The 17,752-nt window shown below is 36.2% G+C and overlaps 1 protein-coding gene across 1 annotated transcript in view; it reads right to left on the reverse strand.

Annotated features, from left to right (window-relative positions):
- Plxdc2 (plexin domain containing 2) overlaps positions 1-17,752 on the reverse strand; it is a 405,252-nt gene that overhangs the window by 99,304 nt on the left and 288,196 nt on the right. Inside the window, exon 7 of the mRNA XM_051205738.1 lies at positions 5,770-5,869. Coding sequence (XP_051061695.1) covers positions 5,770-5,869 — 100 coding nt within the window. The remainder of the gene's footprint in view (positions 1-5,769; positions 5,870-17,752) is intronic.

Genomic DNA, 17,752 nt, shown 5'->3' on the forward strand with positions numbered 1-17,752 from the left:
TTTTGCTACCATTTTCTTATCTGTGTTGCCCATGCTTAATGACTGGTTCCAAAAGATTATATTTTATTTGTTTTCTAATACAAGTCTCAGAATGAAGACTCAGGGTAAGTAAACAAAACAGTTAACGAAAAACAGGATACTATTACAGCAGTTACAAGCTTCCCACACAGAGATGTTGTAACAGATTTAGCAAGTGAGAGCTGCAAAAGAAAGCATAGAGAAAATCATTTTAATGTGTTAGCTGCAAACGTTTTCCTTCTAATTCTGTTGTGATTCTGTGCACCATCAGTCAAAGGTTGGATAAAGCAGAATACATTTGACTGACTAGGAGGAGTATCTGTCTGTACCTCTGTGCTCCTTCCTCATTCCCTGTTTACTGCTCAAGTCTAAGGGTTACATTTCACAGGTGTAAAGGAAATCAGACCTATGAGAAGCAATACCTACTCTCCCCCACTTCTTTCCTCATCCAGCTTCCTGATACTCAACCATGCTTCATTTCATGATTTCCTTTCAGAATCATCTAGCTGGAGTAGAGAATTAGAATCAAGCTTGTGACAGTAGGACAGAGTTCAGTTCTCACAGTCTTGTGACTAACATGGCTCTCCTGGCCCTAGGGAAGCATATCTCCATGTTCCAAGAATTAGAGGAATATTGTGTAATGCACATTTGAAATGTCATTAAATCTAATGCCTTATTATTAAACTTCATGCCATTGATTATATTTTTCTGACAGAGAAAGAAATGATGGCTTCATTAGATGGATATTGGAGAAATGGAATATGAATTTTTTCTTTACCTCTAGAATCAAGTGTTGGACAAAACAAGCACTGGGAAAACAGTGAATAGTATTTGGGGCTCAATCATTTAGATGTCTGGTCTACACCACAGTAGTACAAACTATACTGAAAAGGAAGTTTTCAATATCAAAATTCCCTTGAGAGAATTACCATTCTGGCATGTAGGTAAGTGCAGGTGACAAGAACTTGTTAAAATTACAATTCATCCTATGTAGGCAAGTGTAAATAAAACAAATATTTCTTATGTAATGTATGAGTAAAGTAATTATTAAATGAAAATATAAATTTGAGGCAAAACAAAATAGAAAGGTAAATGTGATATAGTATCAAGCCGTGATAGTTAAAATAATTAAGTGTTAAAATAATTTTAAAATAATTTAAAAACAACTCAATTCTAACTGGTTAGCAAAATTGTGTCCATGCTTTATGGAAGAAGGCAGCTACAGAGAAGGGTCTGTAAATATGAACTCTTTCATTCCTTGGATGCGAGATATAAAAGCAATTTGTGCTGACCTCACTTCTTTAGATCAATTAATCCTGTCCCAATGGTCCCACTAGCGAGTGTACATTAACCAAGTGAATGTTCAAATTCCTAGCACGTCACCCTTGTGTTAAAGTCCTGTCTGTGGCTGCTTTGAATAAATCAAGACAATTTAAATAAGTAAAAACTTGATTTTCCTGGCATATATGGACTCAGATGAAAAGTCAATGAATGCACAAAAATGAAATGAAATAGTCTAAACATAGTTCCCAAAGGAGAACTTGCTGTTCATAGCATCCTACAAAAAGTTCTCAAACGTGTTAGTTTATGAATCAATGGTTTCTAATATCCAAAGAATTCCGAGTTCTTTCTTCCTTCCTTTCTTCTTTCCTTCCTTCCTTCCCTCCCTCTGTCCCTCCATCCTTCCCTCTCTCCCTCCCTTTTTGTTCACGTTAGCAGGCTGGGAGATGTTTTAGTGCATGAATACTTTCTCACCTCATAGAGGATGAGTTTAAATCTCCACCACTCAGCAAAAGGCTGGGCATTGCTGCTCAACAGCCTTTGTGTGAGGGACAGAGATATGTGCAAAAAGGCAAATCCTTTGAGTTCCTGACCAAACAGCCTATAGGAAATGTAAAGCTTCTATTTCAATGTAGACTAACAAGGTAATAAAATAGAAAGTAACAGAAGACCTATAAAGTCCTGTCCTGTTCTGTCTCTATGTGCACTCAGGGATGTGCCACCAGCACACTCTCTTCCACCACAGACACCGAAACACACCCACACACACAGGGACAGACATACACACCTTCACATACACACACACACACACACAGACACACACACACACACATATATATATAGATGCATACACATACACATACCCAGACACAGACACAGACAAGCATTCTACCACACACACACACACATTTCACACATTTACATATATCACTATCTGCACACATTTTAAAAATTCAAGTCAGGACCGACCATTTAAATTATTGTTAATAATATATGAGTTAAAATGAAATACTATTTTCACAATACTCATTAATAAGATTGTACTTTACAAAAAAAAAAAAAAAAAAAAAGCTTGGTTCTTTATTTATCCTTTCATTGAGGCTTGGTGAGCTGGTTCAGGCTTGAGAATCAGATGGAATGGTGCTGCAAAGGGAAGCAGTTTCACATACTGCAGAATGAATGATTTTGAAGGGCTTTGCACTTAGAATGGAGATCAGCTTACACCATTCACTGGAGATTTATAGAACAATTTGGCCTAAATGAATGACAGGAATGATGACTCTGCCATAATAAACTATGCTCTTCTGGAAATACTTTAAATGGGCTCTATGAAATAACTTAGAAAAAAATTACATGATTATTAGTGTTTTCATGGTTTAATCTCACATTAAAAATTGTAATTGTTAAATTATAATGACTGTACCCTACCATCAAGCAAAAAGAAATTGTAAGTAACTATTATTATGATTGTATTTCAAAATTTACTGTTGACCAAGTATACTCATATTTGAAATTCTTTATTAATCATATTTAACTCATAAGTTATTTTAATAGTACTTGGCAGCTAACTTTTTTAACTATATGTATATACAAGGTCTATTATTGCTTTGTCTAATGGCAGCCAACAGTCACATGCTATTCTTGATTTTCAAATTAATTAAATATAACTTAAAACTTAGTGTCTAAGGTTAAAAGTTGCCACAACAGAAGAATGTCTTTGTCACATTCGGGTAGTAAGCACATGTTCATGTGCAGATCTGATGAACAAAGACAGGAAAGATTCTTGGTCAATCTGCTGCTCAGTTACAACTTCCTTGATAATTAAAGATAATACTATTTGTGTATGTCAAATTTCTCATTACTCATTACTCAGTGACACAGTTGTAAGTTCCTTTGTTTCTGTTTTGTTTTTCAAAGACCCATATAGCATTGTGATTTTTACACTTTTCACTGAGAAACTGCTTTCCTCATCAAACTTGGAGGGCAGGGAAACTGTGAGGCTGAGTGAAGAAAGTCAGAACCAAGAATTTCAAAGTACTAACTTGGATCAGAGAAAGCAAACACATGTCATTAACAAATGTTAATATGAGAAGCAACATCTATGACTAAAGAGAAAATATAACTATGAAAGGAAAGAAATTGCCTATTATTTAATAATAACTGGTTATTCTCAAAATACAGTCATCAAGAAAAGCAGTAACAAAACCAGAGGAAACCAGAGGATTCTTGCTCTACAAAGCAAATATTCCTGATAGTGAGACTTCTAACACAAATTTTCAAGGGACTAAAACACTTACCTACATTCTGATAGCACAAGTAACAAGAAGTCATGAGTCTCTAGCACATGACTGGGACTGGGGAGAAGCCATACTTTGTATTACACAAACCTTAGGTTATTCCATTTTTTTGCCAATAAAAGTGTGTGTATGTGTGTGTGTGTGTGTGTGTGTGTGTGTGTGTGTGTGTGTGTGTGTGTGTGTGTTTCTCTTCCACTTGATCATGAAATGGAATTATGCTTTTCTTCTCCAGGAGCTCATGTGATACACTGGTTCACTCTATAATACTGGAACAAATTCTTAAAGAGATTAACATTTTCCTGTTCCGGGAATGATTGTAAAGCAGAACTCATCAATTCTGTCTCATGTAGCCTCATGTAGCATCAGGAGGGGAGCATTAGAGATTCCAGCTCTTCTTGCCTATTTTTTCCCCTGGAATGAATAGTAAATCAACAAGAGCAGTGGGTGCTACTGCAAGCATGCACCTGCCTGAGGACTGACTGGCTCTGAACTCTAAGCCTGGGTAATGTTTTGTGAAGTGTATACTGAGATCAAGGAGCATACATAATATGCTCTTAAGATTCACATGTATTCCTTTATGACCACTTTATTTAATGGAATTTATATTTTGGAGAATCCATTCCCCTAAAATAATCCCTCCACAGCATGGCCACACTTCCTAAATCACATTTTAGGACCCTTCTAAGGACAACTGTACAATCAGGGAAAATCAAACATAATATCACATATAAAAAGATGATCATAGAATATAAAGATATTTTGTATTTTTGTGGGTTTGTTCTCTAAAGTGCCTTCTAACAAGTGACATGTAAACCATCTATCACGGGCAGAAAGAAACAAAAAAATAAACGAAAGACAGTATCCCCTTTTTTCTTGTTGAATAACTAACTTGAGTCATGCCCAATTTAACTCCCCTGAAAAGAAGAAATGTGGGAACACTCCTCCTCAAACAGAGGCCAACCATGACTCTCCAGGGCTCTGCCTCTTATTTAAGAATTCGGTCAGGAAGCCTTTATGTTGCCTTACACACACTAATGTATCTTTGCTTTGTTCTCAGTACAATTAAGTTTCTGAAAAATCTGCCTTGATTTAAAAATTCCCTTGGCTTTTACCTGTTATAGTCTGTGAGATAACAAGGAGAAACCCAATGGAGGTTACACATGTTCTTCACTGAGTAGAATTGTTAGTTTTAATAAATGCCATCCTATGCCAAGAGAATTCTTGAATGTTTGCAGACACACAGTTTCTTTGGAGAGTCTAGTTTCCACTTCATTTAGTTCTTGCAATTGAGAGATGACATAATTAAATGGAATCATCTTAACTCTGTCCCAAACAGCATATGCATGTGATAAATTAAGCCTACCCCTAATGAAATAAAGGAAGATCTTGAAAATGGTGAAGTAGATGATCTATTCTCTAAATGTATTTTACTATTATTCATTGCTTTATAAAAATGTATTTAAAGGAGCAAGCAAACACTACCAGGATTTGTGCCCTGAAGGATTCCTCAGGATTATTTTGGCAACAGAGGAGGCAAGTCGGAATGCTCAGAAGGCAGTCAGAACAAACCACAGCCAGCACTTTTACTTGTTCCTTTCTCTTTCTTGCTTCGAGGCTGTGATGAATGCAGGGTCTCTGGGCATGCCAAGCTCATGTTCTAGAGGTCTAAGTACATCCTCAGCAACATTTGAATCTGCAATGCTAGTGAAAAACTGTGCAAATAATGAATGTTCTCTTACTTCAAAAAATATAAATGACATCAGAAATAATACAAACAAAAAGGAGAGATGTGCCTTCTTTGCTAGGCACAGGTTCATCTCCATTTTTCTTTGGAAAGTTGTAGGAATATCCACTAATTCATCACTGTTTTACATTTGTTTTACTGCTATTGTTTGCGAGCTCTCTCTGCAAAACTGAACAACTATGTCAAAGGGTCCCCAAACAGCCACAGTCAAATGTGCTTGGATCAGCCTTGTCTTTTCTCTCCCTCTAAGTTTTTAAATTCAGGAGTAATGGGGATAAACAAACCAAACAAGAGCTAGTAACATAAAACACATAGTAGAATTAACAAGCAGCAGTGGGCTTAATATTTGTGCAGTTCACCTTTGAGGTTAATGTCCTTATAACTGACCCTATCGAAGGATCAACTTCTTATTACCCTTATTCTACCTACTGGGAATTTGTTGGATCCTGTGGACAACGACAAATGCATCAGACAGCCCGACTTTCACTGGATGGTTGGTGGAACTTATCTGTGTGACCAAGACAGGTATCTAGAAAAAGAAAAAAAAAAGCAGATTTCTGTGTATTAGACATAAATGGCACTCAGACATAGGGTTGGAGTCATCATGTTTAATAAATAATATCAGAAGATGGTGATGATAGACTAGAGGACAAACATGGAATATCACAGAAAATAGGCAATGCCTTGGAATCACATCAGGCTAATGTTGTTATATAAGAAATAAAGTCATGAGAACTTCTTGTTATGATTTGCCAACTTGATATTGATAGAAATAAGCTATCAGAAATAAAATTGATGTTAGGAAGTATGAAATTATCACACACACTATAACAAATGCTAGCTATAATTGCCACAATGGAAATTCTTTATTATTTGTTTTCATACATGATGCTATTCTGTATTTAATTTTATGGGGATTTTCTAACTCCTATAATCATAAAGACCTATAAAATAAACATAATACATAACATATACTTTTCACACCATCACTGGTGACTATATTAATCACATAATACTCAAAAGGTTAATATTGTAGTTAAGTCCATCAGGTGTAGTAGCTATTGTTCTAAGTGGCTGTTCTAAAGGAAGAACCTGAGGAACTTATATGGTGATATGGAATGCCTCAGGACATTATAGCCTAAACTTTAATTTCTAAGAATATGGCACACACTTCTAAAATTTTCAGCTGAGAGCCTAGAGAACATTGATTATACACAAGATATGATTTATCAGTTCCAAAAGAAAACCTCTTTTTGGCTGTTCTTGATTTAGGAAAGATTCTACTAAAAAGTATTGCTGTCTTTACTACCTGTTTCACACACATTAAAAAAAAAAAAAAAGAAATGAGGTCATATAACAATTGGGTAGGAAATAAAAGGAAAGGACAAATGCACCAGAAAATCTTTAGGTAGAAGGAAATTCAGGGCCATCTGCAGATAATTCAATAACAACTATATTTGAAGGGCCAAAGACATGTCTTGTTAGGTAGCAGCATTTTTTTGATGGACTGAATTTTATCTCCTGAACCCATGTAAAAAGCCCAACACAGTGGCATGCATCTGCAATCTCAGTACTACTACAGGAAGATGGATGAATCCAAAAGAAGCTAGAAAGGTTTTGCCATGAAAGAAGATGGAAGGAGAGAATAGAATCTTGAAACGTTGTCAACTGAACTTTACATTTGTGCTGTGGCATGCACGCGCGTGCACACACACACACACACACACACACACACACACACACACACACAGAGTAAGTTTTGTTAAAGGGTATATCTGATCTGATGTTAATGAATTTATCAAAGTAAATAGGATAGCAATATGAAGAAAGAAAGTCGATTTTCTGTGACATCCTGAAATTGCAAAAGGCCATTTGTTGAACTTGACAGATAATCTTATTTTAGAACTTTGTGGAATCTTGTTAAAGCCATGGCCAGAAGTGACACTTCCCCTGTCTACATTCTCTAAGTCATATCCTTCCATCCTTTAAGTGACAGTTGAGTGTTGCAAATTTTGTATCAGTGTGTCCTGTTCACAACTAACATTAGGTGATGTATTTTATTTGGTCACTTATAATCTAGGCCTCTGTATTAATCAATGTATCATTTTTTCTCATGAGCATTTCCAGAATTTGGATTATATGACATAGACTGGTCAGCAGGATGGTAATATTCAGAAGTAATAGAACTAAGAAGAAGAGTAAAACTTAATGGCAAATTGTTAGATAATTGTGTAATTCACTTCAAGGAGATTACAAGAAATGTTCCACTAGGTCTAAAATCCATATATGAGTTTGTACATACTATGTTCCTCTTTTTGTGACTGGGTTACCTCATTCAGGATGGTTTCTTCAAGTGCCATCCACTTGCCTGCAAATTTCAAGATACCATTATTTTTTTTCTGCAGAGTAGTATTCCATTGTGTAGATGTGCCACATCTTCATTAACCATTCTAGGTTGCTTCCAGGTTCTTGCTATTACAAATAGTGCTGCTATGAACATAGTTGAACAGCTGTCTTTGTTGCATGGATGTGGATCATTTGGGTATATGCCTAAGAGGGGGATTGAGGGGTCCTGTGGTAAACTAATTCCCATTTTCCTGAGGAACTGCCATACTGATCTCCAAAATCACTGTACGAGTTTGCACTCCCACCAGCAGTGGAGAAGTGTTCCCCTTTGTTCACATCCTCTCCAGCATGAGTCTTCATTGGTATTTCTAATTTTAGCCATTCAGTTAGGAGTAAGATGGCATCTCAAACTTTTTTTGATTTACATTTCCCTGATAGCTAAGGATGTGGAGCACTTTCTTAAGTGTCTTTCACTTTTTGATTTCCTCTTTTGAGAATTCTTTCTTCAGTTCTGTACCCCATTTTTAATAGGGTTATTTGGTGTTTTGTTGACTAGTTTCTGGAGTTCTTTATATGTTTTGGAGATCAGCCCTTTGTGAGATATAGGATTGGTGAAAATGTTTTTCCAGTCTGTGGGCTGCCGTTTGGTCTTGTTGACTGTGTCCTTTGCCTTACAGAAGCTTCTAACTTTAAAGAGGTCCCATTTATTAATTGTTGCTCTCAGTGTCTGTGCCACTGGAGTTATGTTCAGGAAGTGGTCTCCTATACCAATTTGTTCAAGGGTACCTCCTACTTTCTCTTCTAAGAGGTTCAATATGGCTGGATTGATGTTGAGGTCTTTGATCTATTTGGACTTGAGTTTTGTGCTAGAGCAAAGGATCACCAGCCTATAAGTCACACCACCAGAGGAACTAGGATACAAGGTGTATTCTAAGAGATTCATAGAAAGTCCCTCACAGAACCTGGAAGGGACAAGACCCCCAGAGCACAGGGGAAGTGGGGGGCAGCGAATGGAGAGAGAAGTAAGAGAAAATGAGGGGGAGGAAAGGAAAACATGTGCGACCAGGAAGATTGAGCCCAGTTAGGAGTAGAAGACAGGAGAGAGAGAGAGAGGGAGAGAGAGAGAGAGAAAGAGAGAGAGAGGGAGAGAGAGAGAGAGAGAGAGAGAGAGAGAGAACATAAAAGAAGGAGCCAATATTGGTTTGAAGATAAAAATTGAACACAAAGAAAGGTCTAGAGAACTACAAGACTGCTGCCAACTAACAATTTGAGCATCCATGGAAAGGCTACCATAAATGCCCTTCCAGGATAGTTAGATCAACAACTAATTTATCAATGGAGCCATCATATAATACCTGTTGGAAACAGGAGCAAACACCCATACATAAACACTGAGTCAAACTAGAACCCAGATGCAGATGGAGAGGACAAGACCAGGCAGCAGAAACACATAGAGACAGCTTATCTGAACAAGAAGGAGCTAACGGGCCACCAGACTGATAGCTGGGAAGCCAGCATAGGACTGACTCAGGTCCCCCTGAATATGGGTCTCAGCCAGAAGGACTGAGCAGTCTAAGGGACCTCAGACAGTGGAGCCAGGATGTATCCCTAGTACACAAAAGGACCTTGCGAACACATCCCCCATGGAGGGATAACTGCCTTAACCTAGAGACAGGAGAGAAGCCCTAGTCCCTACTTCACATGACCTGTCAGATCTACATGACCCCAACTGGATGGCATTCCCCTATATATGGAATTGGGGTGGGAGTATGGGAGGGGAGGGTGGTTAGAGTGCATGTGAGAGGGCAGAGAGGGTAAAAGGGAAGAAAGGAGGGAAGGAGTGAGGGAGGGAGGGAAGGAGGGAGGGCGGGAGAGGGACCTGAGATCGACATGTAAAATAATAAATTAAAAAGAAAAAATGCTTTGACTCCAAAATTTAAGTTCAAGGACAAGTTACTGGGGAAAGGGATTTCTATTTTTGTTTCCACAGAAAATGAAAGATGTGGATTCCTTCCAGACTAATGTGGTTTGATCAAGCCCAACTGCCTGAAACAGAGTACCAGGTGATCCTACATTCAAAACAGCTGGACAAAGCAGCCTTACAGATTATAGCCAGGATTTCTGCATCTTCTTCGAATCACCCATGACAGCGTCCCTTACCAGTAGGAAGTAGTTTGGAAAGAACGATGCCTAAATTCCCAAATATTGTCTATAAATGTCTGTTTTCATTTAAATGGACTTGGTTATATAAAATAAATAAATTAATTAAAAAACAAACAAACAAAAAACCCAAGAAATGTTCCTCTCCTCCTTTGCTGTCTAGCTAATACATCAGTGTTTGGCTCTACCATAGGTTCCCTAGTATGGCCATCTGGCATCTACATCAGGAACTCAAGGCAAAGATTACATCTAATTCTGTATCTGAACCATTAATACTAGATTGAGGACATAGCTAAACTGGTTGAGTGATTGCCTAGCATTCATGAAGCCGTTGCAAGGTTCAATCCTTAGTACTACAAATAAAAGGAAAAATTTTTTGATGTTTGCACTCCATCTTTGTGCAGTTTCAGAGCATCCTGATCTGTATAAAGCTATCTCAAAAAATATAAATCTCTAAAACAGTGAATCAAAATTACCCATTTTTCTTTATATGTTGTTCATGTTAGGTATTTTGTTATAGTGACAGAAAACTAACATTTTTACATTACACTATAACATACAAATATATTTGTTACATTCTATATAATTTATTATGGGTTATAAAATCATAATTTGATATGTGACATAGTTTATAATATGTGATATAATAATTTTATTAGTATGTTATAATAGCAGTATAATTATATTAGCACCAAATCTTGTACCCTAGGTTGTGAAATGTTAACATAATATAAATAGTATTTTATATAGATTCCCAAATTAAAGAAGACAATAGAGATGGAAAAACATACAAAGAAAACCTAGCTACAAAATTACATTTTTTTAATAATAAATATGTTATTGGTAAGACACAACAATGACAAAAATAACAGCTGTGCCATGGTTATTGATTTTTCAAGAAAATGTTTGGTTCAAAAAAGAAGAAAATTTTAACCACAGAACAGCTTTTCACTACTCTAAAATATTATATTATCAATGCTTACTGTCAACTAAATACATACATACATACATACATACATACATACATACATACATATATATATTTTAGGCAAACATATTCGTACACTATCATGAGTCCTGAAACCCTGTCATGTCAAGAAGACACTGTTTAGCACCAGACATCCTGATCCTCTGGCTCTTAGAGTCTTTCTATCCCCTTTTCCATAATGCTCCACAAGCCAACTATCTGTAGAAAGAAGAGGTCATAGACACTAGAGGAGAATGTATTATGGCTATGCTCCTAAACCAACAGTTTCTGTGTTCTAAACACTTTCTTTTATACACAAATACCTATAGACCTCACCCCTCATCAAAGCCACTTTTGGCAAAAGATGGAAACCATGACAGAAAGTGGCCCAAATAGAATCAGTGACTGTGGTATGCCCAGGATCATTTGATCCACCTGCAAATAACATTTTATTTATTTATTTAGCATATTTTGAACTGTCATTGGTCATCTGTTTCCATTCTCCCACTCTGTGAGTTCTAGAAGTAGCTTCATCCTCTCCCATTTTCAGGATGGAATTTACATAGGCATCAACTGAAAGACTCTGTTATGTTGTAATGTATATTATGTATGCATAGCAGATCATGTTTGTCAGGTCATGTGTATTAGTTCCTGCATCTTTATAACAATTTAATCCCCAGAGTATACATTCCAACTTCTCTACCTCTTTTTCATCTCTGCACATTCCCAAGCCTATTTTGTTTTAATTTTGCCTTCTCCATATCTTTCCTTTCTTCCTTTATATTTTATCTCCATGGCTACACTTCTCCTCCAGTGATTTTGCTTGTTATAGATTAATTATCCTCATGGGCTCAATTCAAGTCTTTTCCTGTCTGCATTGCTTTCTGACTTTATAGCAGCATCTTACTCTGACTATGGGGCTGGTCATATGACAAAAGCAAACAGAAAGAGAAAAGTGATAGTGGGCTTTTCATTGCTTGGTCCTTGGCACTGTTGTTGTTCATTTATGATGTAATCAAGATAATAAGAAGGTTTTGTTGTTTTTTGTTTATTTTTCCTCAAAAGAGTTTATCTTTGACAAGTTAGCTCCTGTCAATCTCCCAGCTAATAGCTGACACACAAGGAGTTTTATGTAATGACACATTTGAAATCAGTGTGCCCAAACCCTGAACAGCAGAGCCATCAACTAAATCTTGGATATATTTGAATAAGAAGAAAGGACTTGATTTTAGTTATAAATGGGTGATTTGTTACATAGTCATGCAAACCAATTCATTCTCTACTAAAGATCAAACAGTTGATAGAAATTTTATGGGTATGTCTATATAAGATGAAATATTTCTTAAATTCTACTGAAAAGATTAGAATCTTCCAGGAGAACATTAAGAATGTTTTCAACCCTCAAACTATTTGAGGAATGTGTATGCGTGTGTATTCCTGTGTAGATGTGTGTGTGTGCATGTGTGTGTGCATTCATGTGTGTGTTTATGTGTGTGAGAGTGTGATGCAGACCTGTATGCATATGCCTATGTGTAGAGGATTTCACATGTGGAGATAAGAGTAGTGTTTGGTTACCCTCTTCTATCACCCTCCACTTTATTTCTTGGAGACAAGATCTCTCAAAGAACACAGAACTAGGCTGACCCAAAACAATCCTCCCCAATCATCCTATCTCCAGCTCCAACAGTTCTGTGACTTCAGGTAGATGGATAGTCACCCAAAAATTATTAAAATTCTAAATAGTATCTCCTACAGAGAAATTGTTTTTGTGAAGTTACAATGCTCTTGCTGAGCCAGAATACATTCATTCATTCATTCATTTGATATAAGTTAACATATAGTGTGTGGTGATGTATTAACAAGAATTACTCAGAGAACAAAGCAATGATCTTGTTCTCATTAAGATTCCAAATCACCAGTTACAAAGCAAGTGACGAAGACAACACAATTTCCAGGAAGGAGCTTTTAACTCAGATAAATGATAAAATAAGGCAAATCAATAGAGAGGATAGAGTCTCTGTAAAAAGGTGAGTTGGAGAAGGTATCTCTAATGTGACTTTACATCAGAAATTAAAAACATGGAAAGATCCTGGCATGCTGAATAGTTCTTGATAGAAATCAGTATATGTAAAGGGCATAAGGGAGTTGCTTTGTGTATTTTTTTAGTAAATAAAGCATTATCTTTACTGCTATAGCTGAGAAAGGAAAGCAAGGGGTGGGAGCTGAGAGGGTCAAATCACAAGGGGATTCTTTTTCCTTTGGAAGCTTTTTCTATGGCATAGGTTATATTTCAAAAGTTTAGAAAGATATTGCAATGCACACCTGTAAATCTTTAACTTAAGAGGCAGAGGCAAGAGAATGGAGAGTCTAAGACTAGCTTGGATTTCATAAAACGACCTCCAAATAAAGCAAAACCTACAAGAATAAAACCAAACAAATATAATGTACCTCCCTAAACTAGTCCAATTTCAAAACAAAAAAGTACAGAAGAGAAGATTATGAGAACTTTATGAAAAAGAAGGGAATTCCTTTACATTTGTAAAAGGAAAGGGGGGGCTTGTCTGCCATGGAACCAAGAGTGGACAGGGCAAAGGGAGACAAAGAAGCTCACTGGGAGGGTATCACAGCTCTCCAGGACAAGATGGCTGGTCAACACTAGGGTAGGGATGCCAAATGATAAATGTATTTTATCCATGTCACTTTGAAGATGAGCTTCACATGGAAACTGAGAGAGTAAGATTAAAGTTGACACCAGGAGTTTGGTGTCAGCGGAAAGAAACCCAGTTTTGTGTGTAATCAGAGATGTTTTTCAGGGAAGAAAGCATCCCCAGCCATGCAAAGAGCACTGGAAGCCTCAAAGAACAGGAAGGAAAGGTGTAGAGGTTGAAAAGTCAGAGAAGAATGGGTGAGAGACAGTCAATTTATAACATTACCACTGGCTTTATGATCTCCTTTATACTGTCATGGGCTCCAAGAGAAGATGCTATGAGTTCTAGCATTCTGATGCTTTGTTCATATTAAATATTAAAATGAAAATGTACAAGAAGATTCCAATTACCTAAATTTTCCTAGAAGTTACATAAGCCTTTTGATAAAATAATTGCCACTCAGGTTTTGAAATGTTGCTTTTGCCAATTGAATTAAATACATAATACAGTCAGAGATTAATGAAGAAAAGATGAAACTGGAGCATTTCTCAGGTGTTTCATATTGAAACAAATCTGCACCTCTGCCTAGTACCTACATAGCCTTTCTTCTTTGCCTTGTTGGAGTTTATGTTTTTTTGTTTTGTTTTGTTTTTCCCTATAAATACCAAAGACTATGACTTTGACTATGACTAATTAATGTGGCTGAATTCACTGGCAGCAAATGGTATAGTATGTAGGTTTCCTTGTTTCCTTGATGACATAAAATTGGTAAACATTAATATCTACCAGAGGGAGGGATTGTTGAAATCTACATATAAAATGAACTGCCTTTCCCTAATGACAGTGAAGCAATCTTCACTCTCCTCGTGTGTGTGTAAACTGTTTCAATTATTGTACAAAATTTGCAGGAAAATGTATCTTATTATCATGATACTCTGTAACCTACAGTTAAATATAAAGTATCTTAGTCAGTGACTCCAGGACAGAATAAGTTGTCACAATCCCCATCTCTTTCATAACTTATGGAAAGCTGTATCCTTATCCCTTTCTATATACAAACATTTAGTGTTCCAAAAAGTATCTCTTGGGTCAGTCATATTGGGGCAGTAGCAAGATACTATAAAATCTTAACCTGAAGTATTTTTTATTATACAGAAATGTGTTTACATTGCTTTCATATTTGTTATTTAATGATTGAAATAAACCAAAGTGGAAATGGATCTTTGTGTGATGTGAAGTGTAAATTCCTGAGAAGTGGTTTTGTAAGTACACACAATAGTCAGACAGTGTCAATCAAAATATGTTTCCATTTTGGCTTACCCAAACATTACTCACTCCTCTTTCTTTTCAACATATTTAATTATTTACTCAGTCTGACAAGTTACAAAGTTACAAAGAATTTAATATTTGATAAAAGGTTTCCTATGGATGATATTTTGGGGCAAATTAAGAAGGGAAACAGGCTGACACTCAACAAAGTTATGGCAGAAGAATTAGGACTGAGATATGGTGGGGCAGAATATCCTGGAATAGAAAAACAAATTGATGATAAGACATATTTTGTTTTCTACATTATCATGTCATTATTCCAGATACAGAGGACCTGCACTGTCCTTAAACCTGGGCCTTTATTGAGGTCTCAGAATGGAGGAGATAACACAGGACTTTAGCATCAGAGGTCATGGTATTTTGGTTTTCCTATTCTTTGTTCTGTCCTGAAAGGCTTACTGAAACATTCATTTGTTTTCATTATGGAGGCTGCTATCTGTCTAATGGGCTGCACAGTATCTCAGCCAGAGCTTGAGAGTGTGTGTTCTGAAGGGTGACTATCAGAAGTACCAAGAATAGCTAGAAACTCAATTTGTCCATTTTCTAATCATTAATAGTGTGTTTTAGTGATTTAGTATTAGAAATAACTGCAACAACAACAAAATCCCACAAGAAACCAGAGCTTTCTATTTTAACATTTTATATGCATGAACATTTAACTTTTTACCTCATCTTCCTGGAATGACAGGTAAAATTTCTCTGTTATTCAGTAGGAAATCCAATAAGCACTCACATGCATGAACACACACACACACACACACACACACACACACACACACACACACCATCAAACTCTTAAAATAACAAAATAATATTAACAAAATAATACATGAACTAAAAAATATTGATGCCAATTTGCCTAAAGCTATACTGGAAAAATTTAATTTAAATTTAACATTAAAATACTTCTGATTTCCTGAGTATAGTTAATGATCCAAACAAATATTTTCATTGCTTTTACCTTACAGTTATTGAGATCATCAATAAACTTGACCAAATGAAAGCCAAATGAATTCTAACTCACAGAAGAATTTGTAGCATAGTATAGTAATACGTGCTTGCATTCCAGCAAAGGGGAGGCTTGAGCAGTAAGAGCATGAGTGTGAGTTTGTCCCGAACTACATACCACAAGCCACCAAACAGCCCAGGCAACCAAATAAGTAATGCTCCAAGCCATAGCCATATTCTGTTCAAAAGTTTAAAAGAAGTAAACAATTGAAGCTGATAAATGCAATCAACTGTTTAAATGGGAGTGGGCCTACTGACTTTATTTCAATATAAGGTAATGTGGACCTGAAATGAGAAAGAAGAAATTGTAAAGAGAAAATCTGATGTTCACTTTCATCTATTTTGCAATATGGAAATCCATGCCTCATGCTACTGGGGCTTCAGTTCCTCGAGAGAAACATACACGACTATTTCAATTTAAATATTCTAATATTTAAATATTGGCAACACACCTCACACATTCTTCACACACCACACAATTCACAAACTGCTGTAACCTCTGATTTCAAGGTTGCTTACTAGCAAAGTGATAAATTAGTGATGCAGTCATGCAGAAGACAATGAAGTGGGAGCACTTATGGCAAAGTGTTCAGCCTGACTCAGGACACCCCCTCCTATGGTAGAGCTTCCATTTGAGAAAAAAGGCCGGTAAAGGAGCTTGCTGAAACAATGTCTGAGCATAAATCAGATATATAAGGTGAAGGAAATGCTATACTTCATGCTTGGAGGAGCGAGTTGAAATCATTCAGGACTTAAACTACAAGGACCCAGGAGCTCTTTGGCTATGGAGCAGAAGTGGATAGCTAATTGGAAAAAAAAATAAAAGCAACTCCCCTGCCTATCATAAAACACCGAAAGAAAGGCACAAATAAACAAAACAAGCTCACACACAAGCACATGTACATAGAGGCATGCATGCACGCACACACAGAGACACACACAGACACACACACACAGCATCAGCAGGACCTCAAAAATGACCTGAGATAACCAGCTAGATGCAGGGCCAACACTAGAACAACAATTCTTGGTCCTAAATGATTTTCTCCACAACACTGATTTTTTTTCTCATTTTGCTATTTTATTTCATTATTTGTATTACCCACAGCATTTATTATCAGAAGAGAATCAGGAAGAGCATTCAATTTAGCACTTTCTAATTTTGGAGAGGAAATGGAAAGTTAAAAGTGATGGGCTTTTTCCATATGGATAACTAAATATATATATTCAAATATATGAATGATGGGATTCTAACAAAGCAACAGAAATACAATGTACACATATGTAAAATTCAGAGAATCATCTGTGTTAACCTTTTCTTTATAAGTATTTCTTAGCAACTTTTCAAATATATATATATATATATATATGTATATATATATATATATATTTCTTGTATATATCTTACATGGAATATATGCATATATCACTTTTCTACTTACATATTTATAATGTTTGATAGTCACATATATGTACAATAGGCATTATATTTGCTCAGGTCAAACATTCTTATTCAAATAGCAACAACATAGAAGATACTGACTTTATACATAGATGATAACAATTTCACTATTGAGTTCTTTTTGTCTTTTCTATCTTCATAAATTCTAAAATTCAACAATTGTTCATCCTTAAGATTTCCAGGCCATTACTAGGCATGAAGGGTCATTATAGCTTAACTAAAAAGAATAGTCCTCAACGAAAAAAAAAAAAATAACTGCTTAAAAGATCCACTGAAACCCACAACTAGATGGCCTTGGTGATTTATTAACTATGCTCTCCATCAGAGAAGTAGTTAATGCCACACTGAGGGATATCAGTTTTAAATACTTCAATGGTAGGATAGATTAAAAGTGATTTCACTTAATAAATAGCCACATTTCTTCATTGTGACCCTCTAAGATTTGCTGTTGAAGGAAATTGGTGTGATAGGGTACTTACTAGGCAATGGGGT

The sequence above is a fragment of the Phodopus roborovskii genome, unplaced genomic scaffold (assembly GCF_943737965.1).
Source record: "Phodopus roborovskii unplaced genomic scaffold, PHOROB, whole genome shotgun sequence".
Taxonomy (NCBI): domain Eukaryota; kingdom Metazoa; phylum Chordata; class Mammalia; order Rodentia; family Cricetidae; genus Phodopus; species Phodopus roborovskii.